This window comes from Drosophila takahashii, chromosome 3R (assembly GCF_030179915.1).
Source record: "Drosophila takahashii strain IR98-3 E-12201 chromosome 3R, DtakHiC1v2, whole genome shotgun sequence".
In the NCBI taxonomy this organism is placed as follows: domain Eukaryota; kingdom Metazoa; phylum Arthropoda; class Insecta; order Diptera; family Drosophilidae; genus Drosophila; species Drosophila takahashii.
The window spans coordinates 18821839-18849225 of record NC_091681.1 but is presented as its reverse complement, the minus strand read 5'-3'; the positions used below and the strand labels follow the sequence as shown (position 1 = coordinate 18849225).

Sequence of the window (27387 nt, the reverse complement as noted above, 5' to 3'; positions counted from 1 at the left end):
TAATAGGATAAGGTAAAAAATAAATAAATAAGAAAATTAGTAAAATTTCCACAAATAGTATAATTTAAACGAGACCAAAAAAATCGTATTTTAAACAACAGTGAATTCTTGAGATATAAAAGGTATTGCCAGCATTTTGGTCTTGCTTTTAAATTTCTGATACAATAATATTTAATATTTATATATTTTAAATGGTCTTTAAGCTTTGGAATCTTTGTACTCTGCAATTTTGCTTTTAAATTTCTGATACAATAATATTTAATATTTAAATATTTTAAATGGACTTTAAGCTTTGGAATCTTTGTAGTCTGCATTTTTAGCTTGGTGTATTCAAGGTATTGTGTGGTAGTGGTGATATTCCCTTTTTTTGACACTCTGGATAGCCGTCGTAGTTAGTTAGTTAGTTTGTTAGTTACTTGACACTCACACACACGTAAATATGTATAAATGTGGTGCAGACTTTTTTCGTGTGCATGTTTATTTTTGTGCACTTTTTTTTGGTCGCCGGCTCTGCTAAATTGCTCGTGTCCTTGGTTGGTCATAAATTATGTACGTGCTGTGGTATTCAGCACTAAATTTAAATATTTCTTGCTGCTCTTTTTTTTTTAGAGTTTTTCCTTTTTTTCCTCCATTTTTCTGTCCAGTTTTTCGCCCTGGGCAGTTGCAGCTCCATTTTTTTTTCCGCCGGCGCTGCGGTCATAAGTTCATTTTGATTTTGTGTTACGTTTTGGTTTAGTCCGTTGCCCAGTTGCTAGTTGCTAGCCACCGCGAAATTGCATGGTATGGTGAAAATGCCAGGGAAATCTAGGGGAAAGTGGGAAAGCGACGAGGAGGTGGCAACGCAAGCGCTTAAAATGTTTTGCAGGCGCTTTCCGGCTGCAGCTTTTAATGTAGTTTTGTTAGTTGTTTTAAGTGTGCATTAGTTGCACGGGAGCTGCGCGAGGGGCGGACTTAAATGAGTAGCCCGAGGAGGAATAGGTTTAGGTTTGTGTCTTCCTTTTTTCCGGTTGCGTTGTCACCTTCTCTGTGGCTATGCTGGTCATCTCCATGACACTGGTTTCCATTTTTAGCAGTCCGGTCTGGGGCAAAAATTGACATCGAAAAAAGGCAAAGAGAGCCGGGATGCAGATTTATGACCGCAAACATGGTCGTCCGTTCCCTTAGCCCACGATACACTTTCCGGTGGGTCGGTTGGCAAGTCCATGCCGCAGCGCCCCCCAGAATCCTAGAGGATTCCACTGCGTGTCAGGTGGAAAACATGCAAGTTGCCGACCAGGCCGTGTTGTCGTCATATTTCGTGGCATTGCGGTTTTTATGGCCACGCCACACTGGCCAAACAGCAGATACAAGCTCTGCTGATAGGGACTTACCCACAACTTGCAGCGACACCGGATCGGATATGGCCACCCGCTCCTGGCCATTGATGTAGCTGGTCGCCCGGCACTCGTACTCTCCCTGGTACTCGTAGGTGACGTTGTCGATGACCAATCTGGACTCGTGGCCCCGCTCCACGTACTTGGATCCATGGGCCATTCTGAAAAGAAAGCAGGGAAAACCAGAAAGAAGTTATTATTATTATTTCTGCAATTGAATACTACTTAAAACCCAGGATAAGTCGGTACCCCTATCAAAAGACTCGGTCTGTGGAGCAATTGATTATGATTATGGCCAACTAATATAGGGATTCCATCATCTGGTCACGGCCTCACTGGCATGGTGCATGCTTTCCAGCTCGCTCTTTGAGCTGCCCCCAGTTGGACAAAATGAAACTGATGCATGCAGCATTCCATCCCCCCATCCCATTCCATCCCATGAGTCCTCCGCTGCTGCAATCCTTGCCTGGCAATATTGAAAATTGCGTATGCGTATGAGTTATTTTTCGGTGCAGGCTGCCAGCCCGACTCACAGACAGACGACGACGAGTGGGCCAAAGAGAACTGGCTCACAGAAATATTTGATACATTTTTAATATGAGAAATGCCTTTCAAGCTGCGAAATGCTCCGGGGTGCCCGTTCTTCAGTCTGCCCACAGATTCTTTTGAGGGAGCCGCAAAAAAGGGAGGAAAAAAGAAGGCGCTTTAACCGATACATTCATTCGATGGAGCTTAAAGTGCCAGCAAGGATCTTTAAGTCGCTCCTTGGCAACTAGCAATTAAAAGCAATAAATTAGAAAGCCATTCGAATGCAAATCTCCAAAGTGGAAAAAGTTTGGCAAGCGCTTCTCTTTTCGATTCGCAGGTCCAGAGAGAGCGGTGAAATCACGTAAATCAAAGTGACAGGACTTCGTGTCCTGTGTCGTGTCCTTGGGTACCTCATTTGCAAGGCGCCCGCCCAGCGGTTGCACTTGCAGCCCCGTCGAAGGACACAAGGACAGCCACGTGGGACGCCACCCACCTGGGAGGAGATTAAGGAGCTGCCGAGCATACGTCGCCTGGCCTGTCAGCGGCTCACTTCGTGGCATTGATTTATTACCCACCGGTTCCAAATGGGCGACTCCCGCTGTTTACCCAACACGGCACGCGCCATTTAATTCGGCGGCGGTGGGTGGCGGTGGCGGTGTAAGTGGGTGGATTGGGGGCGTGTGTTTGGAGAACATGCGTGGAAATTAGTTTTCAACAATTGACATTTAATTTCTGATAAACACGCGCGCATTCGCTTCATTAAGTCAACACGTCAATGTGTTGCATGTGGCATTCGTTATTAGATGGCGACACCTTCGCAAAACAACCTCCCATCCCATGCTTATTGCTGTATACTATATATATATATTCGCCCGATCACGATCTGGCGGAGCTGTGTATGTTTTATGTTGGCCCAATTGTCTGGGGGCAAGTGCAAACAAATGGAATCACAAAAATCACGTACTTATGTGGCAGCATCAAAGAGCAGCGAGGCCAGAAAAGCCGGGATGATGCCACCGACGGAGAGGGAGAGCGCTATACAGACAGTCATATGCATGAGGAGTGTTTCGATTTTTCCACAGAATTTGCCTGCTTTGCATACTAATGCATAAAGTCATCAGCGACCGAAGCAGAAACGGAAGGAGCCTAATCCTACAGGCATTATAGATGGTTTCTTGCTACCCTAACGAAAGGAGGCTATATTGGGTCTAAAGCTTAAGTTAAGATTTCGTAAAATTCCTATTTGAGTATAGAAAAACGTCTGTGGAAAAATCTTACATTCAATGTTTTTGCAACAGGGTTTACTAGCGTTTTTTGTGTAACTTAGCTATTCTTAATAAAAGGTCTCTTTAAAATCAGCATATGTATATTTAACTAATTTGTTACCATCAGATCTATTCTGAAGTATAAATTACAGGGTACCACAGATACAGCATGTCAAAAAGCAATCCTTGTTTCGTGTTGTTTTCCCTCGGTTCAGACAATTTCCGCTGAACAGCTAATTAAAATTACGCAAAATATCATCAGCTTTGTTGGAAAAGGGCGTGGTGCCCTGTAAAAGGGAAATGTGCAACAGGAAACGTGCTCACGTAAGAGGGAAATGCTGTTCCCACAGGCAGGCAGCCTTAAAAAGGCTACTTCTTGCTGGGGATGCTAAATTTACCTAATTATTGCATAAAGTGCAGGCATTTCTTCGTCTTAGAAGGCGGGACAAATATTGCGCATACGCAGAATGAACAGAGTTTAATTAGCGCTACCATTCAGCCGACTACAATAACCGGCCACGAGACCAGCGAAGTATACAGTTGAGGAGCCACGTATTTAAAGCAAGAAAACTGAAGTTTTCAACTGAACCTGGAAGAGCCACCAAAAGTATGCAACGCAAACTGAAGAATAACTTCAACCGCAAGTTATGCACACGGAGAAAAACCAATTTCTAATAAGCAGAATCGATTTAGGTAAAACCGAATTCGTTATTGGAACTTGGGTCTTTTCCAAGAACAATTAATACTTGTTGGCGAAATTACATAAATGAAAACCCTTAATCCTTCTTTAACGCGAATTGTGATAAAATAATTAGATTCCTAGAAAAGCCTTCACGATAATGGCCTTAATTTTGAATATTGAAAAAGGAGAATCCCTACACCAAACGGCCGTGTTCCCAGTGTACAAATATATGTACATGTCGATGGACTCACCTCTGTACCCATTTGAAGGATGGCAGGGGATTACCATCAGCCAAGCACTCGAAGGCGGCAGGACTAAAAAGCGGGGCGGTGGTGAGGCGATCCGGGCCAGCTGAAATAATTTTGGGAGGATCTGGAAGGCAAAGAGAGAGGTAGACAGGGAATAAAAACAGGGTAGGGTGAAAACTTTGTCCAAGGTAAATAGTAAGATACGTACATTTCACATCCAACTGCACCGACAGCTGCTCGGAGGTGCCCACCGAATTCTGTGCCTGGCAGGTGTACAATCCGGCATCGCGGCGTCCGACGGGACGCAATTGCAGAGTTTCCTGTGGGAGAAGCCAGAAAGAAGGACACGAAGGAGGTGGACCGGATCAGCAGGCAATTTAATACAATTACAACATTTCTGCTACACTTCAGATAAATACCCAGTCTGTCCCTGGCTGAAGCAATTTGGGAACAACATAAACAAGTTGGGGATGGCTTGGCTGCAAGCTTACCTGCAAGCTGGCTATCTCGGAGCGACCGGCCCGCCGCCAGACGATGCTGGCCGGCGGATTGGCATCGGCCACGCAGCGCAGGACCAGCGCATCCTTGTCCTCCTCCAAGTCGATTTCCGGCGAGCCAATTAGACGGATGCTCGGCGCGTCTGCGAGAAAACAGAAATAGAAACAGAAACGGAGACGTTCAACTTGGTTAGGCAAAACAAAAACAGCAATTGAAACTACAGAAACAGAAACGGAATCAGCCATAGAATGGCAGCCAAGCAAACAGAGTCAACAAGCCGGGCGGGCAAGTCCTGCAAGTCCTGGCCACGTCCTTTGGGACAAGTCAACTCTTGAATTGCTCAGCAAAACAGGAAATTACAGCAAATTGTTGTTAATTTAATTGTTACAGCCCTCTGTCTCCGATTCGGATTGGGATTGGGATTGGGATTCTGCCGTTGCTGTGTCTGTGTGTTTAGTTTCCCCCCGTCTTTGAAGGCACTCTGGTCCCAATTCAGGATGCAGGTGTATCACAGTTTGCCTATCGTTATCGCAACACTCACATTTCACGTCCAGACGGGCCTCCACCACCACCGATTTGGCCGTGTAGGACTCGTGGAAGGCGGCACACCGCAGGATATCTCCGTGGCGTTCCCGCATCGCCGACACCTGCACCACCGAGGTGGCCGACCAGGTGCGTGGATTATCCGGCTCGGTGGCATTCATTTGCGGGTGGATGGGCGAGATCTCCTGGTCGCCTGGGGGGAGCAGTGAAACAAATGGGAATTAATTAACATTAACAACTACCTCTGGATAACAACTGCAAAAGGGGTGGTGCTCCTGACTGCACTTACAGAAATTAAATAGCATAGAAGTTGAAATTAAGACAAGAAAAATAAAATTTTTATTTTTTGAGAGCTACAACGTTACTTTACATCATATAAAACCATATTTTATTTTTTGTTTTTTATTCTCAGACATTTTTAAATTTTACTTTTACTTAAACACATTTTTGAGAGTGTACGTATTTATATAGCACTCTTAAAGTGAAAATATAAAGGATTTTAAATGAAATTTCGGTAAAAACAATAGGAATTCTTTAAATTCTTTAACTATGAACATACGATCAGATATTTTTAAGTTAAAACAGTAGAATAAATTATAAAAATATGATATTTAATAACCTAAGTACTTGCTAACGACTTAATTTCGATGTCGCTTAATAATTTCCTCGGTGTAAAGCACTTCTGGCCCACTTAAAAGTGCAAACATTTTGTTGTGCGTGGTCAGGGGGAATGCACTTACCCAAAAACCATTTGAGGGTGGCCGGCGGATTGCCGTAATGCGAGACGCACTTGACCGTCGCCAGAGCGCCGGCGTCTGCGGTGATGTTGTGTCCTGGCGGCACGTGGACCGCATCGTATTCGAGCCTCGGCCGCTGCGGCGCCACTGCAAACAGAAGGGGAGTGTCCTTGGCAATTAAGTCTCTGTCTCTGTCTCGGTCTCGAGGATTGACGGCGAATTAAGGGACATTTTGCATGCGCCCTCAATCGATGCGAGATTCTACATGGATTCGAGGCACTTACCACGTACGACCAGGCGCACCGGCTGGCTGGTGAGGGCATCCTGGGTGGTGAAGTCACTGGCCGTCACTTGGCACTCCCACAGTCCGTCGTCGAAGTCCAGCGTGGCGGAGCGGATCCACAGCGAGCAGTCCCCGCCAAGTTGCACCGGCGGCGGATGGAGGTCCAGATGCAGGACATTCCCATTGTCGCTCGTCGGCATACGTGAGGCCCATTCGTATTTCTTTGTATAGATGCCGACGGGCTGGGGGGTAAGGAAATAGATTTTGTTAGTTCCACTCGGAGAAAAAAGGTACACCAAAATGTGTTACTAAGATTAAACTCGGCTTTTTCCTTTAATAATATTTTAACTTTCTTTATTCTCCTTCACTGTGTTTTGAGTGAAGTTGGCTGCGCTTCATCGAGATTTATCGATATGTCCTTTATACAATAAGGAGTGAACAGCATATTCTCACTAGGATACATTAAATTACATGATGTTTACACGTAACATTTAATAGCAATGACCAGAAAGATTCTGTGATTCTTTTTCTTATAATCGCAAATTATTAGAAATGAGCATATATGTATGTAGAATATAGAAAATATTTTCAAAACTGCCTAATATTTTTATTTACAAGTCTTATTAATTATTTCTCTCTGTGTCTATTGAAGTTGAGAGAAAGGATATGGATAGGATGGAGAGCAATGATGGCGTTGAAATGAACTGGGCGTCGTCTACGACATGTTTAGCATGTTTAACTTTTCGATGCAGTCAGGCGTCTAATTTGGTCTCCGATTTGGCCAAACATACACAGACAAATCGGCGAGCTAATGGAATGGATGGGAGGAGCAGAGGAGGTGGTGGCCCCACCCGAAATTCCGCCCCAAGTTCCACCACTACCCACCAGTTTTCCGACCCACCACTACGTGTCATTTAACTCCATTTTCAGTCGTCGTTCCAGTCGCTTCTGTCGGTAAATTGGCATTAGTTTGTTTGCTAATTGGAAATTAAATTACAATTAGTGATCTCTGAGCGTGGCATCGTTCGCATTTAAGTATTTATGGGAACCGGCCCCCGAAACCCCTGGAACAGAGCAGAGCTGCCTAATTGCATTTCGGCTTTGAGTGTTGTCTGCGTTGTCCGTGGCATAATGGGTTAAATTAATTGCTACATTGAATTGCTGCCCTGGCGACAAACAATTGCTTAAACCGAGCGCTCAAATTTATTGAAAGAAAACGCAGGGAAATGCAAAAGGATAATCTAATCTCAGCTGTCCTGCCATTTGATATTCAGTGCTTAAATTTGCGGAAATGGCCACAAATGCATTTTCTTTGTCCCCGAGCTGATAAAATAAAGTGTGACATGCATTTGACCACCTTGAGACGACTGACCGGCCAGCCAGCATATAATACAGTATCTCTGTTTTATTAAACAGCTTGCGGCTGGCAGCTCTGATGTCCGATGTCTGAGATACCACCACTCCATTTGACTCCACTGACCTCCGGACCCGGGGAATAATCAATGCCCACCAAGGGTTAAGCAAAGTTTGCGGGCTTTGCGGTAACAAAAGATATGAGCTCAATGGGCGACCGAACTGCCAAACTGCCAGAAAAACAATTTCTAGCAGGGAGATAAAAAATCAAACCGAACAAATATTTGGCTCTGGCCCATTGATGCTGCTATTGCTGCCAAAACATTCTCGAATCGATATTCGTATCGGCATAATTCACCGCATATTCCAACTTCCAAGTGGAAGCTGCTAGCAACAAAATCGAGGCGAAACTCCGGAGTTTCTGGCTCTTCTTGTTTGCCTGGGCAAAAAAATGTGCGATGCGATGCGATGCCCAAAAATTACATTTATTCAAATGGCTGCAGCTAGGTTGTTGATATCATACTCGAAAATATTCTCCATTTATGCTTTGGAATTATCAGGAAGTGCACTGCACAGAAAACACAGATGAGGCATGGATAGAATTGAAAATTTCTCGACAGACATCCTTTGGCTAAATTAGAATGCAGCTCGGGAATGGACACAGCCTCCTAACCCCCATCCCCTTTTTTTTGGGACAAACGATTCCAAATGTCGCTTCTTATGATAACTACACGTAGAATATATGGACAGAAAACTATATACCCAAATGGAGGAAATTGGGAAACGTTAAGCACACATTGGGAAAAGGAGGAAAGTGGAATAAGTATGCAAAAATAAGAAGAATTTTAAATGAAGCCCGAAACAGCAACATCAGCATGTTTGTGTGTGTGCGACGCTCGATGCATGCAAATGTTGTTTGCCCTCGTCCTTCGTCCTGCGTCCTTTTTGCTTCCTTTAGCTTGTTCGAGTGGAGAGACACAAAGCATGTAAACATTTAAGTATGTGATGCAGAGCGAGAGTCTGCGATGCGCAGCATATGAAAAAGGACATTTGAAATGCTTTCTGATTTTTGTCATACAATGGCGTCGGACCAACCCCCCAACCCCCATTCCCTACCCCCTGCTGAGGACCCTGTGTGCATTTGCATAAGCAACTACCACAACAAGTGGGAAGGGAGGGGGTCGGGGTCCAAGGAGTCACTGCAGGGAGTGGCAAATAAAAGTTATGCTTCAAACGCACACAATTGCCCTGAATAACAAACGGCAACAACATATTCCCTCTCGCCTGCGCCTCGAGCTGATCCATAATGAGGCCACTTTGGATTGGTATGCAAACGAAGTCGCTCAAGGTTCGGGATCAACCAACCGCCCACAATGGCCATAACAAATGGCCACCAGACTCATCTTATATGTAAATATTATATTGAACAGTAAAAACAGGATTATAGCAAGTAAAATAGCAATCCACAAACACTACTGAAATTAGCAAAAACTTCTCATCTTATAAAGCGGAAGGTAAATGGCCACTATTTTTTTTGGTTTAATTGCAAAAACGAAGTAGGTCACTCCTCCCACAAAGGCCATTAAAAATTCTACGAAGAAGTATATAAGTTATATCGTAAAGAGACGAAATTCGACTTAAAAAAAAAAGAGTTTTCTGGTAAAATTCCTTTTGAGAAAAGAGGTTATTTAATTGCAGGCTTTATTGGGCAATGAATATGCCTTCATTAATTTTCCAAACATTTCTTAATTTTTCGTTATAGAGTTTTTATAATTGGGGAATTTAAAGTTTTAATAAATGGACTTTAAAGTAAAAATTTTATAGATTATGTCATAAGTTGAATTTAAAGTTTTATTGAATCCTTTAATAGTACATTTTAAGTCTCAACTTTATTATTATTAAACATTCGCAATGTCCATACGTGCAAAATAAATTGTTATCGAAAATGGCAAAAACTTTGGTCGTTTTAAAATCTTTTTTTTTCTGCACTTTGTTAGTTAAGGTTTAGTGAAGCCCTTAAATAAACTGGGAAGCAAACAAAACTGTGAAAAATAACCAAATCAATTAAAGCAAACAATTTTTTTTTATATAGGATCAACTGATAACCAAAATTATGTCGAGGAGAGAAGGCCAAACGATATTGTTTGCGCTGGCATGAAATCCAATTGGGGCGATCAACCCCGCCCTCCTCAGTCCTTTGCTGTCACGCACTTTCGATTAAAAGTTGCGCCGGCCAGTGTTCTAATCAACGGCGAACAAAGAAAGCCTGTCTGGGGTGTTGTTGCCAGGTCCTGTGACCCCTGACTCCTGTACCCACGGCCAAACTTTCATTATTGACTCGTCCTGGTCAGGGTGTAAATTACATTCGCCACATGTGGAGGCCAAAAGAACAACACTTAATTGAACCGCAGGACGCGCCACGCATATGATATGAGTTTTCTAGCCAGGACACGTCGGTGGCCGTGTGTGTTGGCTGGTGTGCCACTAAAGTTCGGTTGTTTGGGCTTGGTCGGGACTTTTGGCCAAGTTATGAGTTTAATCAAAATGTTTATAAACTGGGGCCCCGCCGCCATCGATAGATGGGCTCGGTGAGCTGATATAATTACCTTGTTATCCTTTTGCCAGGAGCACGTGCCGCGCTTGTCGATAACTTTGCATGTGAGCAGCGTGTCCTCGGCGGGATTCACCTCCGTGTACTTGGGCTGCTCCGAGAATCGCTGGAAGGACTCGATTCCTGCAAGAAAGGAAAGGGAAAATCGGTGAGAAAATGGCAAATGGCGGATGGCGAAAGGGGAAAGGGGAATGGCAAATGGAAAAAGTGGAATGCTGGGTCTGTCATTTACATAAACTACTTCCGCCGAGGGTTTCGGTTCCGGCTCAGCCCGCTGCGCATGTAAGTATGCTACCATTTCGTAACCCTTCTATAAAATCGCTGGCTGCATTTGTCACGCCCCCACACCAACACAGCCTCCCCCTGAACCCACACTCGCATACACTCACATCCACCGACAACGCGGGCAATTATGAACGCTTCACAGAATGGCGGCCATTTGCTTATCTTCACACCCCCATCCTCCCCCTTTTTGTAAGTGTGTGTGTGTGAGGGCTTCTTTCATTATCATTTGGCCGCTTTCTCCCTTTTTTATTTTATTTCTGTACGCGCAGCGGAGAATTTATGTTAATTGCTGGCATGTTGAATATTTTCTCCGCACTTGCACTCAATTACACCAATTACAGGTTGGAAATTACACGCGCTGCTTGCTCAAGATAATGGATGTGGCTCCTGTGGGAGGTGGGAAGGGGCGTGGTCCGCAAGTTTGGGTTGCCTAATGTTAGGGGCGCTGAACGTAAGAACCTGCTGAGGCATTCCACTCCCTCGAAAGCACTGACAAATATTCAAGAGCGGAAGGCTTGTTAAGACAATTGTGTTCCTAAATCATCATCTTTAGATCTTGAGAGCTTCACTAGCAGAAATATTTTCATTTCTCCTTGAATATGTAAATCTCTGCAATTATAGTGTTAACCGAATATTTAGCCAATAAAAATATAATTAGAAAGAAAATTTATAAAAAAATGTAGAGCCTACTATCCTATTTTCTTTTAATTCGAATATCTTTTTCCACTGTATGGATTTTATAATGTTTAATGTTAAATTTATAATCATTAGTTATTGCATTCAAATTTATGTGAACTTTAACAAAACTGTTGCAGATGAAAATTGTATTCTTAAAATAGTCTTAGTATAACAAATTCTTGCGAGCTTGTCTTTTACCTATTTTATCCTTGAGTTTCAACTTCTTTATAATTATACCTATTGATTTCAAAATGCCAACTGTTCTACCGATAAAAATATTTTTGGTATTTCATTTATTAAACGAGAGAAGAAAACTTTAATTTTAGAGTAGTAGTATGGGTATTAAATGTATTGAAAAAGATGCAATATCTTATTTCAAATGAAGGAGTTTAAATGGGGCCAACCGCAAACGTACTAACAAAAAGTGCAGAGTTTATTTTCATGAATTTCCTTTCTCTCTGTAAGAAAGCCAGTCAGTTGGTCAGCAGGTTGGGGCTTTGGCTTTGCTTCGATATCAAGAGGTCAAGGATTAATTGAAGCCTTTTGGCTTTTTAATTGCTGTTTGCGTAGCCAATCCGCACTTGTCATCGCTCACAATGGGCCACCGTCGCTTTTCGGCTTTTGTTTGGCTGTCAACTTGTGCTTTTCATGCGTGTTTGGGCAGTTTTCCTGCTATGCAAGGGTACATATATAAATGTGGGTATAAAAACTCCGGTTGGTCTCATTGCGTGTGTTAACCACACGTGACTGCCGTTAGCCCGCTGAGTTTCCGTCTTTTCCGCCGCCTGTTTGACCCGCCAAAGGCTACACAAACTGGGCAAACAAGTGTATGTATATAATGGGTGCATGGAAACATTCGCTCACGCAATGATTTATTACGCGTGATTGGCGTGATTGCCACTTTGCTGCCTTATTTCAGACTTCCCGCGCCGGTGTCGCCGGTTCCGCCTTTATCGGGCTTCGTATAAATGGGCTTTGTATTTCAATTACACAGCCAACAGGAGTTACCCAACTTTTGGGGTCTGATTTATACGGGACGGGAGGACCTTACTTCTGAAACATTCCTGCAGGCCTCTTAATTTCTGCGTGACCAAACGGGAGCAGGCCCACTTAATTGAAACGCATTGGAATGCAAAGATTTGCCATGCCGGAAAACCACTGGCAAACAAAAATAAAGCGATGCCGCAACAGTGAAAGTAAACACAGCAGAGCTGAGCGAAACCGCTGGAGCCTATTTGCAGGGCAAATAAAAATATTAAAAATAAATAAGCAGTAGCAACGAAATTTGAGCCTTAAAGGAAAAGTGCGGCCCCAGCTGCGCTCGTCCTGCGTCCTCCTTTCGGGGCGGAGCAAGGCAAATAGACAAGGATCCGGGCTCCGGAGCCAGCTGCGATTGCAGTTTTAGCTGCCCTGGTCCGGGTCCTTGGATCCTGGGATCCCGGGCTTCAAGTGCGTGCCGCTGAGTGCTGCTTATAGGATTGTTTCAGCTCCTGCAGCACGGCTCGTGCCGTGAAGTGGCGTTGTTGTTTAGCCTGCTCCTCCTCCTGCGTGTCCTGTTCGTCCTCTCTGCCTCTTTTCTGTCTCCTCCCTCTTTCTGTCCATGTTTTAAGGGCTTTACGTGCCTGTGCACAGCCAGCAAGGATAACAATTACTCTAGTGGCATGTCCACCATCCAGTGTCCCGCTATCTGCTGATGCTTTTAAGAGATACCCTACACGGTCTACTGGAAAATGGCATAATTGGGAAAAGAGAAATTTAAAAAAATAATATAATTAGCTAATAAGCCATTTAGCACAACAAATTATGGTAACATAATAACTAAATAAATTATACCTCAAATATTTTTAATAACCACGAATCGCCCATTTATTTCCTGCTTTCTGCTTTACAGGGTATAATAAATTCAGTTCAATTCGAATTTATTACGATTGCTTGTTTTCAATTGTTTAGCGGTTAAATAAACGACTGTTTAAACACATTTTTGTGTTGGTTTTTCCTCTCCGCTGTGCAATGTGAATTTATAGTTTCCCCCATTCGGCCACCGTCCAGTTTCCACTTTTCCGCCACTTGCCGCTCTCCAATATGTCAGACGCACATTTCGGTGTTTCACCCCCAACCCCATCCTAGTCCCCTTCCTCATCCCTCAAGCTGTCTAGTGCCAAGCTGCCTTTGCTGTGCTGCTGCTGTTTACTTTTGATGATGCATTGCAGCGTAATAATTTCACGTAGACGTCCACGGCACGCAACAAACGACAAATGGCCAGGGGAACTACTCTACACTGCTAAAAAAATATGTTGCTATTCGGTAACTAAATTATAAAGTGATATCTTAAATATAGGAAAATCTAAAAAAATTAGGTGAGCCTAATATAAACAAAAATAATCACAATTTTGTAATATTTTATCTTAGTTATTTTTTCAACTGTAAGAGGCGGTAGGAAATCAAATGGGTCAACTGGTCGCGGCCCAGCTCTTAGCATCTGGTCAGTTATAAAATGCTGTTTGGGCCCTTCAGCTGCCGGCCCCCGGCGACATTACTCATACGCAACGTGGCCCAGGGATTTTTCCCACCAGCAGTTTAAGCACGCCGAGAGCATGAAGAAACTGGCGGAAATTTAAGGAAAATTCCCACCGGCAGTCAAGGTGCTTTGAGCCACCATTCACACACTCACCATTCACAACTCACCCACTCGATTCACCCACCCAAGGTGCCGCACAAAGTCCCCATTCACCTGGCTCACTTTGGCTTTGTCGGCAATCAATGAAAGCAATTTGTGAATCTCTTGTGCAATTCGGCGACATACAAACGAGCTCAAGGACACTCACAACCCATACCCGCTCACAAAACACCCGGGAGGATATCCCGGGAAAGGTATTGGCAGTGGCGATGAAAAATCTTGTATGCAAATCAAATATGCAAGATGATTTGTAAATTTTTCCAAATGTATTTTATATAAAACCCAACAAACGAGGACGATTCCCCCCGCAGGAGCCGCAACAACAGGATTCTCCGGCTTAAACTTTTTAAACCTGTTCCGCATCATCGACCCATCCGCCATCCCAACCGCTTCCTATCCCTCGAAGGTGCTAAGCAAACATGCAAGCTGTGAGGATTATAAAAAGTAGCAAAGAAAGCCGGCAGGATGAGGATGCGAAAAAGGATAGCCCCGACAAACAGCCACCCGAAAAAAGGAAGGAAAGAAAGGCAACAAACAAATCCAAACCTCCTTTCCCCTCCTCCTCAACACACATACTTAGTCAGATCCCGTTTCTTTGCCTCGCATGTTCGCATGTGCTAAGCTTTTTGTAGATACCCCCCCTCAAAACGGGTGGGTTCTTTTTTTTTCCACCCCACCCGACCGCCTACTTAGGCATAATGATATATTTAGCTTGCCAAGTGATTGTTATTTGATATTCAACAGATTTCTGCTCTTCGCCAGACTTTGTGTCTCCCTCTTCGGATGATGGGCCACGCCCTGTAAAGGTTAAATCGATGCGTGCTTGTATTATTTCATGAGCTTGGAAACATCTATTCAGCATCCTCCAACGCTGCGTATGCGTAACGCCTGTCAAGTGCCAGCTGACCGGTCAGCTGCATATGAAAAGTGATTTGTAAACTGACAAAGTAGCCCCTCTTCAAGTGATGGCAAAATATAGCAAATATTCCCCACTCCCCGCCCGTTTACATTTCGAATAGACGATGAATGACACGTTTTGTCGCTTACATTTTTCATATTTTCATAGCTCATTGACTGCCGAGCGAAATGGCTTGGAACGGTTCAACCTGCTTACCCTGGCCCCGCATTTCCCATATCCCATTTTCCCCAACTTTCCCCACTTTTCCCACCCACTTTCCTTGTTGTTTGACACTCGAAGTTTATGCATTTATTTGTAGCAGGCCGTCGAGCTGCTGAGTTTGCCCGAGTCGTTGATTTATTGTATTGTACTCGCTGCCATTGTAATATTTGTGTCTGAGTGCCCCACTTGAACGGTGTGTGTATGCCGTGTGTGTGCGGATTCATATGGCAGTCGTCGAGTGGCCACTAGAGTTTATGTATGTAATTTTTATATAATTCCTAGGACCGCCTTCAACTGCAGTCGTCGCAAAGTTTCACTTGCCTTTATGGCCCACTTAGCACCATTAATGTCTATGGCCATCGATCACGCAGCCAAGGATTGCGTTTTAAATCCGAAAAAGGGTCCCGAAACGAAATTGGTGGTCACATATTTCCCTCGGCCCGGCCATAAGCCCCCGCACACGGCTCACTAAATATGCAAAAAGGGACTTTTCCATGAAAGGATTTACCTGTCGCATGCGAGGCAATTAGAAGTGGAAAGCGAACAGAATAGGTCGGAAATTTTCGATCGGGTTTGCGATTGGCCGATAAAGCCCCATCGAAATTGTGACAAATACGCGGCAGTAACAATTCATTTAGATAAATCAACGGGAGCCAGACAAATGAAGCCATTAGCCCATTCGTGACCGTAAATAAGTCAGTTAAAAAAAGAGGCCTAGGCGAAGATTTAGATTTTCCAATAGGACGACATTGTTGCAACAGCAATCAAGCGACTGACAAACAATGACACTCAATTTCCAGCCGACAAGCGATGTTGCTTATTAATTAAACTGATTAAATTGCACGTTGCGTGTGGCTGGCACTTCCATTGATTGGCCACCAATCACATTCGGACAGGGAACTTGGCTTGGCCCGGACTAGCAGGCAGCACTTTGTCCGAATTAATACCGCCTGCCAAAGTTGTAATGTTGATAATCAGAGTCGTCATAATAATAATAATAATAATCATAATCAAGGCAAGGCAAAGGCAAGCGCAAATTGAATTATTTCATTAAGGGCCGAGTGTGGCCGATGTTTGACTTGGTTGCTGATTGAGTGGCTGACTGGCTGATTGATTGATTAGATTCAGTTTAGGCCAGGTCGTCACACGAGTACCCTTCCTCCTGCAGTGAGATGAGCTCAGTTAGCTGGCTGCACTCTATTATACTAACTGGTTGCATAAAATGTGTCCCATCCGGAAGGGACAACCCCCTCCCTTAGCGTTTTGCATTCTGCCAGGACTTGAGCACGTTGTTCCCATCTTTCAGCTTCCCCGGGGCCGTTCACTTTGTTGCTCGTCTTTTGCAGGCACTTAATGTGCTGCTCCACCCCATCCACCCCCCCCTCCTGCAGAAAACAATGCAGTGGGTACATGGCACACGGAATGACAAGCAGACACAGGCGAATTTCAGCACGGAAGCGGAAGTCATTGTTGTCGCACAAAGGCGAACGCGTCGCAATTATAATAATTTTGATTGCACGCCGCCAGCCCCGCCAGCTTGTTATGGTGGATGGTTGGATGGTGAATGGTGGTGCAGTGGTATCCTGCCTGAATAATGCAAGGAAGGAGGGGGAGGGAGGGAGTTCCCAGGGATGAGGGGCACACGTGCCTCACTTTTGTGTTCGCCCCTCGCTTTTATGGATCTTTTTTAATTACGAGTGCTAGACAACGTCTGATGGGAGTGCAGAAAAAAAGAAGAGAAATCCAGGAGTATGAGGTGAATTGAGCCACTCTCGACAGCACCATCATCATCATCATCGTCTTCTTCAGATTCCATGACCATCTCCTGTTTGTTGGCAATACCCAACTAATTAGCTACACAAATAAGCAATTAACTGGGTGGGTGGGTGTACGGTGGTGGGGGGCAGTTGGTGGTCACTTAATTACACAAATTATTTGCCACAAAAACCTCAAACTCGAAGGCTCCGACTCGAGTGCACTCAAGGACATGCAGCTAACAAAGCAGTCGAGATGTAATAAGGAGCTATGAATGTGTGAGTTACTGTAAGTGGATAGGGGTGCCTGTGTGTGTGTCGACGGCTTGGTCCTTGGTCAGCAGTTTGACCAGCAGAAAGAAAGGAAAACAATTTTCTTGAAAGCTTTGATTTGACTAAGTAAACTGGAAAATCCCGGGGAGCCGCAGAGGCAAAGAGAGGAGCTAAGTCGGGAAAGGGATACGACAGAAAGGAGACAACTATCATTTGCTTTTAATTTGACTCGAGGGCGTAATTAAAGAAAAATGCCAAGCCAAGCCAAAGTCCTTTGATTGTCGGCCCGGAGCCTTCTATTGCCTCCTTGCCAGCTTCTTCTCGGCTGGAAATGCAAATCCTGACAGAGAACACGACCCACTCCCTGCCTTTCTGCCTGAGAAACAAACACGGAAAAAGAAGGAAGATGAAACAGGGAGATGCCAAAAGAGAGAGCCGTAATACGTTAATTGTTTTAAGAAAACAGGCTGAGACTGCATGTCTTGAAGGACATAAATCCCGTTTAACCTGACGCTGCAAAGCCAGACACATTGGCACGAAGCAAACGAAAAAAGGGCAGAGGAGTTGCTGGCACAGTCCTCCGGCTAACACATAAATTCAGCTCCTTTATTCCAGTTGCATAACATGTCCTGCGACACCGACAAAAAACACAGTGAAACCACCCGAAGACAGACCGACAGACGTGTTATATATAACGGCAACTTTTGCTGCTGACTTGGCTGGAGAGATGCATTAAAACGGAATGATCGACCTAGGGTTACTCAGTGAAAATACCTAATTTTGAATTTTTTGTATCAAACCAAAATTTTAAAATTAGAAAATATTGAAGCAAGGCCTCTCAAACAATAATTAATTAATTGTTTTAAAAGATCACATAATTTTTTTATCATAAATGTGAAAAAAATTCTCGTTTAACATTGGTCCATTAAGAGTAAACAAATTATTCGGATAATATAAGAAAATTCAAAAATGTATAAAATTGTTAAATAATATAAATCACAAATAATAGTAATTTTAAGAGCCTCGCTGAAAACGTTAAATCCTCTTAAAATCTGTTGCCTTAATTCATCTCAAAACCATCTAATTCCCAAGCTGCGCATACCCTCGTGTGAGTTACAAGTAATGTGCATGTGTTAAAAAAAGTGTCAAAAAACTAACAAGTTTAAATAGTGGAAGAGGGACTTTTGCGGGGAGAAGAGGGCTGCTTGCAGCAGCAGACGAAGTTATGCAAAGTCAGCAGAGGACATTGACATGCGAGGAGGTCCTGTGTGTGTGTGTGATTCAATTTGCAGTTGCGTCTCTGCAGCCAGGAGCATAATCACCCACACCAAGGACTCGGCAGTCAAATTGCCATATTTCATCTATGACTTTTATGACTTTTTCTTTTATTTTTCAACACTTTTTAGCAGGTTCCAATTGAAGTTTCCAAGGGATACGAACTTCGCCGCCTCGCAGGTTGACGCCTAGGCGAGATTGGTCTCGATGTCCCCGACGCACTGGGTGAAGTATTCCCTGGCCAACCGACACTCTTCGCTGTCCACAAAGAATTGGCCGGGACACTTTTGCATGGCGTGGATGCGGAGACATATGGTAATCTGCATGGAGAAGGGGTTGCAGGGCTCCTCGATGAAATCAATATCCGGCAGATGGAGGGTGAATCGATTGCCGTGTGACGATCGGAAAATGTGGCATTTCTGATAGGCATCGATCAGGAAGGGAATCGATTTCTCCTGCGGCTGGGGTGCAAAGCCCTTCAGGTTGATGCGGATGTTGGCCAGATCCAGGCGATAGGGTGGATCGATTTCAATGTAGCCGGAGCCAATGAAGTTGCACTCCTCAATGCACTGCGTTTTTACGGGATCAAATGAGGTTTCTTAAGATTGGTTTAAGCTATCAGCTCACCATGTTAATCGTGTAGAGCTCGGCAAAGTTAAATTTTCGGTTGGTTGGCAAATTGAGGCTCTTTCTGCACTCTGCATTGCCTTTGTCCAATCCGGGACGTGTTAGTTGGCAGCATCTGATTGATAAATCCTGACAGGATATGTGATATTGTATATCTCAGAGTTTTGTACTCACATACTGCGGCTCTTTTTCTTTCCAACTTGCAATCGATTTCACAGTTCATCGGGGAAAAGTAACTGATCAGCAGCTGAGAGATACAATTAATCCTTAAGAAACTCCTTATAACAGCTTTACAACTTACTAAAGCCAAAACAGCCAACGACCCAGGTGACATTTCAAAACTGACTGATCCATAAATCTATTATTTTTTCCGAAATGAGACAACCGATTATACAATTATAATATGCTTAATTGACCAGAATGAAATTAATTATTGATATTAATCATTGTTTTTGACGCCACCACCTGATACGTGCCATAAAAAAATCCCACACCTCCGCGACATTATGAAACATCGATGTGTAGCCCGACAAAAGTGCAATACAATACGGCCGGGCCGCAGGACGTCTTGATTAATTGGGTTGGCACGCCATCAGATTACGTATACGTCACGTTGCCAGCCTCAAGGTCGAACGGCTTGGCCTGGCCCGCTGTGAGTTAATAAATTGTTTGGCGTTGTTAACTAAATTTTGATTACCCCAGGCAAAGGTCGAAGTAGGTGGGGAGAGGAGGGAAAAGGGCAACACTCTTTTCTTGATTTATTGATATGCTAATTGAGTATTTGCACGTCGCTCGCCTTGGTCCTTTTTTAATGGCTCAAAGAGTGCGTCGGCGTGTGGGTTTCGGTGGCCATTGGAAGTTATGAGCCATGGCACGCCATTTGCATGGCAGCGTGTTGTTCAAATTAATTGTAAATGGTTGTAATTTGCTGTTGCTGGCGGTCCGTTCGCTTTTCGCTTTTACAGTTTAATTGCAGCTTAAGGGGGCGGAGCGCAAAAGGGGGAGGGGCCGCGAACTTGGACCTTCGAGAGAGCAGCGGGCAGGCTTAATTAATTTATGGCCATGGCCATGTGCCCTTCCCTTCCCTTCCCCTCCCCTGCCCTCCCTCCTTCCGCTTAAATACACGTCATTTGAAGTTTGAGCGTGTTTAACGTGACGTATGAGTGATTTATGTTGATGGAGTGCACATTAAGCGATGTTGAGGCAGTTAAACTGCCAAAGGGTCATCAATTGAGTTGATGTGCAAGGACTTAAGTCGAGGCCTTGGCCCTGGTCCCCCTTTCCCTTCTCCTCAATCTGCATTGTTGCGTGTCCTGGCCTCCCCCTTTTCTCCCAGTGTCTGTGTGCCAGAAAGCGGCTTAGTTCGCTTTGTGAATCGCCGATGGCTGTATAAATAACATGTTTATGTATAATGAAGATTTTTGCAAATAAATGACTAGGCAAATACTTAAGCCGCCCGCTGACAGGCAAACGCTTGGGGACTTTTTCTAGCATAATTACATGAATACAAGTGGGAAATATTAAGGCTGCTGTTTCTGATTTTTGTTGCTTGTCGAGGTCCTGTGTCCTAATGAAAATATATATACTCTTTCGATTCGGTACATAAAGTATGTAAGTTTATTTTTATAAATAGTATAACAAATTAAAAAAATATTTAGTATTAATAATATTAATAAACATTAATTAGTTATTTCGGAACAAAATTATATTTATTTTATTTTTCTCAAAAAGAGTATCGAGTCTTTCTTGTGCCCCTCTCACATATTTTCCACCCCAAGTGCTGGTTAGTTTTGCACGCAATTTAATTATATCTACAGGGTTTTCCCCTTACCTCCAAGCGACCCAAGCCTGTGTGTCGAAATTAGTAGGAAATTGTTAATGCGATAACAGATTTTCCCAGAGTGTGCGCCATGTAAAGCTTCTTTTGGCCCGGTTGCCTGGCAGCCGTGCAAAAAAGGGCCTAGCGGAGTGCGGGTATTTTTATTGTGCCAAAACAGATTTAAGGTAAGTCCGACTTTAAGCAAAGGAAGCTAGTTGAAGACTACAGGATGAAGGTTATTCAGGACTCAGGATTCAGAGGGCGGGTGCTAGAACGCCAGAACATGGCACATAAATCGTTGGCAGCTCACGAGAAAGTAGAGCTCCGAGAGCTGAACACACGGTTAGCAAGTGAGAAATTCCATTGAAAATGCATTTGTGGCGAACGTCGTGGTTGGCCAAGCCAAGCCAGAAAGGGGGAAGTGGTGGGATTTCGTTGGCAGCTAAATTAAAGACGCAACTCACGTGGTTGCTGGCCAAAAGGAGGCGGGGAAGCTGTCGCCCTCGCCCCGCACATAAATCAGTTTTAAATGCGTATAAATAAATTGGCCAGCAGGTGGGTGGGTTGAGGGTGGTGGGTGGTTGGTGCACTCCTAGCCAAGAGAGGTCATGGTCTTATGGTGTCATGGTCTCATGGTCTCCTGCTCGCCACAAGCAAAACTCCCAGCTTAATCCAAACACTTCGTTTTGACAATTTATGCGCGCAGATTGCCAGGAGAGTGTAGAACAAGGGGGCATGTGTCGCCATGTTTGTCTTGTATCTTGGCTGCTTAGCAGAGACTTGGTTATTTATTTAAGCCTTTAATGCACGGCGGAAAACTAGTTTCACTTCACCAGAAAAATGGTTTTGATAAAGAAAATAAAGCACCGTTCTTAGTTTATCAAATAAACGTTGTTAAATATTTCCTAAAAATAAAACTGGCACTTTATTATATAATAATATTTTTCCTTAACATGCTCAAGCTCAGCCTAAGTAAAAGATCCAAAAATATGGATTATTATTATGCAGCTGAGCATGAATATTGTTTCTACCCGTGTAGATCCTTCCTTTGAGCTGCTCACTCCACAGCCTCATCTCATCCACTTGACTGCGTTTAATCAAAGAGATTTTCGTTACAAAATTTAACTAATTTACTTTGTTACCATTTTGCTTTTTTTGGCAGTACAATATTTGCTCTTTCACTGCCGAACAACCAAGAGGGCCTTATTGAAATTTCATAGTCTAATTTTGGGCGCAAATTAAATTTTAATTACGCGCCCTTTCCGCTTCCCCTTCCCCTTCCTCGTCCTTTTCCGTTCGTGGATGGCTTTTTGCAGCTCGATTGGCTTAATTGGAAACGCTTCCTGCACGTATGTATACTGTGTGTGTGTGGGCAGATGGCAGAGGCACTTTGATGCCTTTGACAACATTTGTGTGTTGGGTTCCCGGAACGCGTCATTAATTTTTAACCCTTGCCCTGGCCATATTTCCACTCGTGGCAAACAAGATTAAACCATTTCCTCCTGGCACGCAGACATTTGGGCGCCCCTCGATATAACAAATATATGTGCAGCGGAAAAGTTGTGCTTTCATACGCAACCAGAAAACCAGAAACCAGCCAAAAAATAACGAAATTACCCGCTTTTCCCTGTTTGCCCAACACGATGATAAGTAAGCCACAGGAAAGGGCAAAACAACACACTAGACAGATGCTTTTTGCAGATGTTGTTCGGTTGCATTTCACTCGGTTTTTGTCAAGGCGGAGGTGCAGAATTTGAAATTAAAGTAATTTCATTTGGTAACCGGAAAAACGTTAGATATTGATGTTTATTTTTTTTGGCAAGCAGGTTAATTGGCAACTCTGCCATTCACCTGCATTGCTTTTAATCAACTTTTTCTATTGAATTAAACAAATTTGTTTCTAATTTGGGACACAGAATCCGGAGAGCAAACAACGCTGGGCCCCCAGCTCGACCAGTTCGGCAATGTGGATCATATTTGCCAGCAGTATTTGCAGAGCAGGGAATTCGGGTAGCAAACTGCAGAAAGGCGAACTTCATCAGCAAATTAAATCTTTGCTCTTCTGCTTGGCAAAGAGCTTCGAACTGAATGTAGTATGCATGTTAACCTACACCCAAAATCGTGAGTTTCTCGGTGACAGTGCGCCAGTCAGTCATAATTACATCCAAATGGAGACACCCAGCAGCCATGTCAGTTGCACTTCATTAAATTCGCAAAAAAGACGGGAAATTATATGACAGGGCGGAAGTAAATATGCAAACTTTTTCAGCGCTCGACTAATGAATTTCAATAAAAGTTTTCCACTTTTCCGCTGGCGCCATTGTTGAGCGATCTATCACGCATTTCCCGGCCTCGACGAGTCCTGAATCCTGACTACCCCCTTTTGCCCCCTGGCCACCATGTTGACATTGACAAGTTGGCAGGCGAAGCGAAATGCAATCAATATCCAATATTTACATGTATTCCATTCCACAACCATTTGGATCGGGGGGCGGGGGTTTAAGGGTCGAAATTGAAATGCAGCTGCAACATAAAATAGATGTCAGTTTTGCTGGAACTGACAACAAAACAAATTGAAAAGAAAATGGCAGCAGAACGGGTAGATAAGCTCACACACACACACCTTCGGCTTCCTCCCGCATAATTGTAATCAGTGTTTGCAATCATTTGCGCCATTTTGCCCATCGAAATGCAGACCGAAAGTATGCAATCCTCCGCTGCAACTCAATTGTAGGCTGACCCCTGACCCCAGCCATCCACCTACATGTGTTGGCCACCGAAAAATGAAGGGGCAGAAAGGGCTGCGAATAACGCGGCAAAAAAAGCCAGAGCCACTACTATGAAGCAGCTTCAACATAAAATTTTACGAGTCGTTTACACAAATAGCAACACTGTTGCCAATAAACGCCGCCCCCTCCTCAACCCTTGACCCCACTCTCTTGTAGGTCTTGTACCCCTCCCCCTTCCCCTCACAGTTATACCATCTACATCCTCCCACAAAAGTCCAAGAGCGCTCGTTTTTGCAATTTTTATATTGTTCCAAAATGTTTTCGTTTCAACGCTTTTATATTTATTTTGTGCACAGAAAAACATTGCTTGTAGCGGCCCCTCTTACTGCACACCACTGCATTGTAAAGGGGGTGAAAGGGGTGTGTGTGCGTGTTGTGTTTGCTAAAATAATGGATTTTTATGCGCATTTGTTTGCACGATGTCGGCGACGGAAGTGGCGGCACGGGATGAAATCGGGCGGGGGGATGTCCTCGGATGGCTTTGTTCTCGGTGGCGCATTCGCGAAAATGATTGGAAAAATCAGTAAAGTGAAAAAGGACGAAACGGGAAGGCGACAATTTGAAAACGAACTTTTTATACACTTCGAAGGGTAGCAGGTTGTTGGTTAACTTATTGAAAATACATATTTCTAAAATATAAGCATAAGAAATTTTATAGACATAAATTATAACCACTATATAAAAATTATTTTAAAATAGAAAACTGTAAATTTATTGAAAAATCTTCCTTATAAACCACTTTTATTTTTATGGCAACAATTTTACCAAACTATCTCCCAAAGTTGTCAAAGCTGTCTCTCCATCTAGGGTATATGAATTGTACGAGGAAGCGTGGTAAAAATTCATACACATGAATTATGTGCCCGTGGGTCCTTGAACATGGGCGTGCGAGCGCTCTGCCTGCCTGTGTGTGTATGTGTGTGTGTGTGTGCGGCGGCAAACAATTGAATGCTTATAGCATTGACTTTTGATTGGCATTATGGACGGAACTGCCGAGTGGTTGGGTTGTGTAAAACCAAGGCAGGCAGACAATGAGTGTAACAAGGCAATTAAATATTACGCATACGCACCGTTTTCGCCACTTAATAGCAGCAGTTGTGATGGGAAAAAGGGTCAGGAAACTGCTTTAACCCCGAGATGACACTTCAGGCGAATAGTGAATTGCAGAGTGAGATGCAGCGGCACGAGTGCACCGACTAAGCGCAGTCCAGGCAAATATTTGCCGGTGAAAAACAAGAGAGCAACAAATGAAAATGGCAAACAACGAGTGAAGGGGAGGGGGAAAAGTATTACGAATGCACCCGCTGTTAACACTCGGTTCCCGAAATGCGCTCACGTAGCGAAGGAGCATTTAGAAATAAACTTGAGCTTCAGCTACGAATGGGAAATTTACGTGTAAGCTCAGTTGACTTAAGCCGGGATCTTTATTTCGAGTAGACGAGATGGGATTGGGTTGCGTGGGATATGTGCGTCAGATTTGTTAGCCCATTTCTTTTTTTGGTTGCTCCACAACTTATTGCTACAAATTCGGAAACGAAAATCTCCTTGAAGGGGCAACGACCGCAGATCATAAAATAATATTTTATGGCCAACTCGACGGCTGCTGTTCATAGACAGGGCCCAAAGTGATAACGGTACACACTCGCACACACACACACACTGTTAACAATAAACTACAAATGGCTTCTATGCACATAAAAGGCATCCCTGGCATGTGTGTGTTGGTGGGTGTTCACATGGATACACTCGTTCATGTCCTCACTTTTTGGCATTTTTAGCGTTACCTTTTCCTCGACTTTCCCCCGGTTTCCCGGTCCTCAGTTTCCATTCCCCAGTTGCCTTTGTCAACGATGTCGTTTTGTGCGGCTTTCACCTAGTTTAACTCCCCGATTTTCCCCCTACCCCCTTTTCTTCCTTCTCACTTTGGTCCTCTGTTAATAGTTTGCCTTGCAAAGGGGTCTGCCCCCCCTTTCATTTTTTCCAGTTTTTATGGGAAATTCGTTCGCGAGCAGCTCCTTTCGTTGGCTTTCCTAAATCCATCCCTCTGTCGCTCTCCCCGGCTGACTACTTTTTTTTTTTTTTCATTTGTATGTCACAGTTTGTTGTTACCATTACTTTTATTATTTTTATTTTCTTGACATTCTTAGCGTAAGCCTTTCCCACCATACATCCTTATCCCTATTTTCCCCCCACCAAGTGCGAGTGCGTTTGTGTCATTTTGTCACATAGTTTTCATGTTTTATTTAGCCATGTCTGACAAGTCGCTCGCACCAGGATCCAATGTCCCTGTGCAGCTCCGTACTTTACGGTCTGCCCCCCGGTGGCAGCTTCATACTTTACAACTTTGTGGCTGTTCGACGCCGGAGCGAACGCACCTCACTCATATTTTTTATGGCCCCTGCTGCCCAGAGATATCCCCTATCTGTGGGGAACTGGAAGGGACTAGTCCAAGTCCACGCCCAGTTTTAATTACTTATCAAGTTTTAAATGCCCGCTTTTCACAGCCAACTGCCTTTTATTGGGTGGACATTTGGCTCGCATTGTTTGTCTCGTTTTATGTCCTGACCGGTTCCGCTCTGCTGCGCTCTCTGTCATAAAATTGTTAATGTCCCTGGGCGTAAAATGGCTTTTGAATGGCTTTGGAAGGCGGACTGGCCGCGATTACGGGCTGGCATTTCTCCGCCTAATTAAATGTTAATTTCAATTGATTGTCCTGATTTCGCAGATTCCATCGCGCACATAGGGCAGAGGCCCAGTCACAGGAAACTAAGCCAACAAGTTCTCGAGCACATAAGTCCTTCAGAGTGCCTGTCGTATTCTAGTTCTTGGCAAGGACTCGTCGTCGTCGTTGTAGCTGCAGTCAAGTTGTATTTAAAAGGATTATGCACTCGTGTGTGGCACTCAGACGGGCTCCGTGCCGGAAATGCATTGTAAGCAGTCGCCTGGCTTTTCTCTCCGCTGCTAAGACAAATTGCCCTTCAAGTGCAAAACAATTGAACTGACAGCTGAGCACTGCACGGGGAAAAATATCACAACATTTGGTACACAAAAAAAAAACACGTCGCTGTCAAATCGATATGCGCATGGTAAATTTTTGACTTCGAAAAAAAGAGGAAGAAGCAATGTGGCGACCTAAATTTCGTGAGTGGGAGGGAGAAAGACACGTTCTAAATTCGAACTGGCCTGCTTTTTTACATTTCGAGCATGTCAAATTGAGGTGCCCACATATCAAGTCGAATTTTGTACTACATACCATCAAACCGATCATCGTTTTATATAAATTTTTTTTTGGGTTAATCTATATGTTCAAAACTATCGACGAATCATCAGAATTTGTAGAGAAAGTACCTAAATCACCTGAAATATTGAAATACAAAAACAAAGCCCTTTAAAGGTGGCCCACTCTCGATTGCTTTTTTCAAGTGTAACAAAAAGTGAGACTGAAGCGGCGACATCTTGTTGAAGGTGAAGTGGAGTCGCGAGGAAAATAAGAGCAGTGCGAGATGGCAAAAACAATTGCAGTGCGATAAACTTTTATTGAAAAACATTTTAAATGTATAGAAGTTTGTTTGGCCCTTGTTTTCAGCCCTGACCCTTTTGGCAGGACTCTCCATTGGCCCGGAGGAGAAAGTTTTGCGAGGAGCTCGAGAGCCGGGGCGACATTATTCATCAGCTTGTCACACACATGCTGGGGGAGTCGGAATCAGAATCCGAATCGGAGTCCGAGGAGTCGTTGTCCCCTGATTGGACGGATCCCAGTTGGAAGTACTGGCCACAATGTGCGGTGCATTGGCCAGGTTCATTCCCATGGCCATTCCCATTTCCATTACCATTTGAATCGGGCATCTTTCGCTTGCAGCCTTGCATTTGACATGGAATTTAATTTGATTCGAATTCCATTTCGGTTGTTTATTTTTTGCTGACTTTTAACATTTTCCGATTAAATTAATTTGCGCAAGCAAAGCACAA

General features: G+C 43.9%; 2 protein-coding genes across 2 annotated transcripts in view; both read right to left on the bottom strand.

The window, feature by feature from the left end:
• Positions 1 to 27387, bottom strand: part of LOC108064906 (uncharacterized) — an 86592-nt gene that overhangs the window by 9238 nt on the left and 49967 nt on the right. Inside the window, 8 exon segments of the mRNA XM_017152675.3 lie at positions 1371 to 1534; positions 4100 to 4220; positions 4305 to 4416; positions 4588 to 4736; positions 5136 to 5330; positions 5878 to 6021; positions 6159 to 6399; positions 10117 to 10244. Of these exon segments, the coding sequence (XP_017008164.3) occupies positions 1371 to 1534; positions 4100 to 4220; positions 4305 to 4416; positions 4588 to 4736; positions 5136 to 5330; positions 5878 to 6021; positions 6159 to 6399; positions 10117 to 10244 (1254 nt within the window).
• Obp85a (Odorant-binding protein 85a) lies at positions 18282 to 27239 on the bottom strand. The gene is made up of 3 exons (XM_070217900.1): positions 27104 to 27239; positions 18811 to 18965; positions 18282 to 18752 (listed from the first exon to the last, which is right to left on the bottom strand). Exons 1-3 carry the CDS (start codon positions 27237 to 27239, stop codon positions 18372 to 18374), a joined length of 672 nt encoding a protein of 223 aa, XP_070074001.1. The 3' UTR covers positions 18282 to 18371.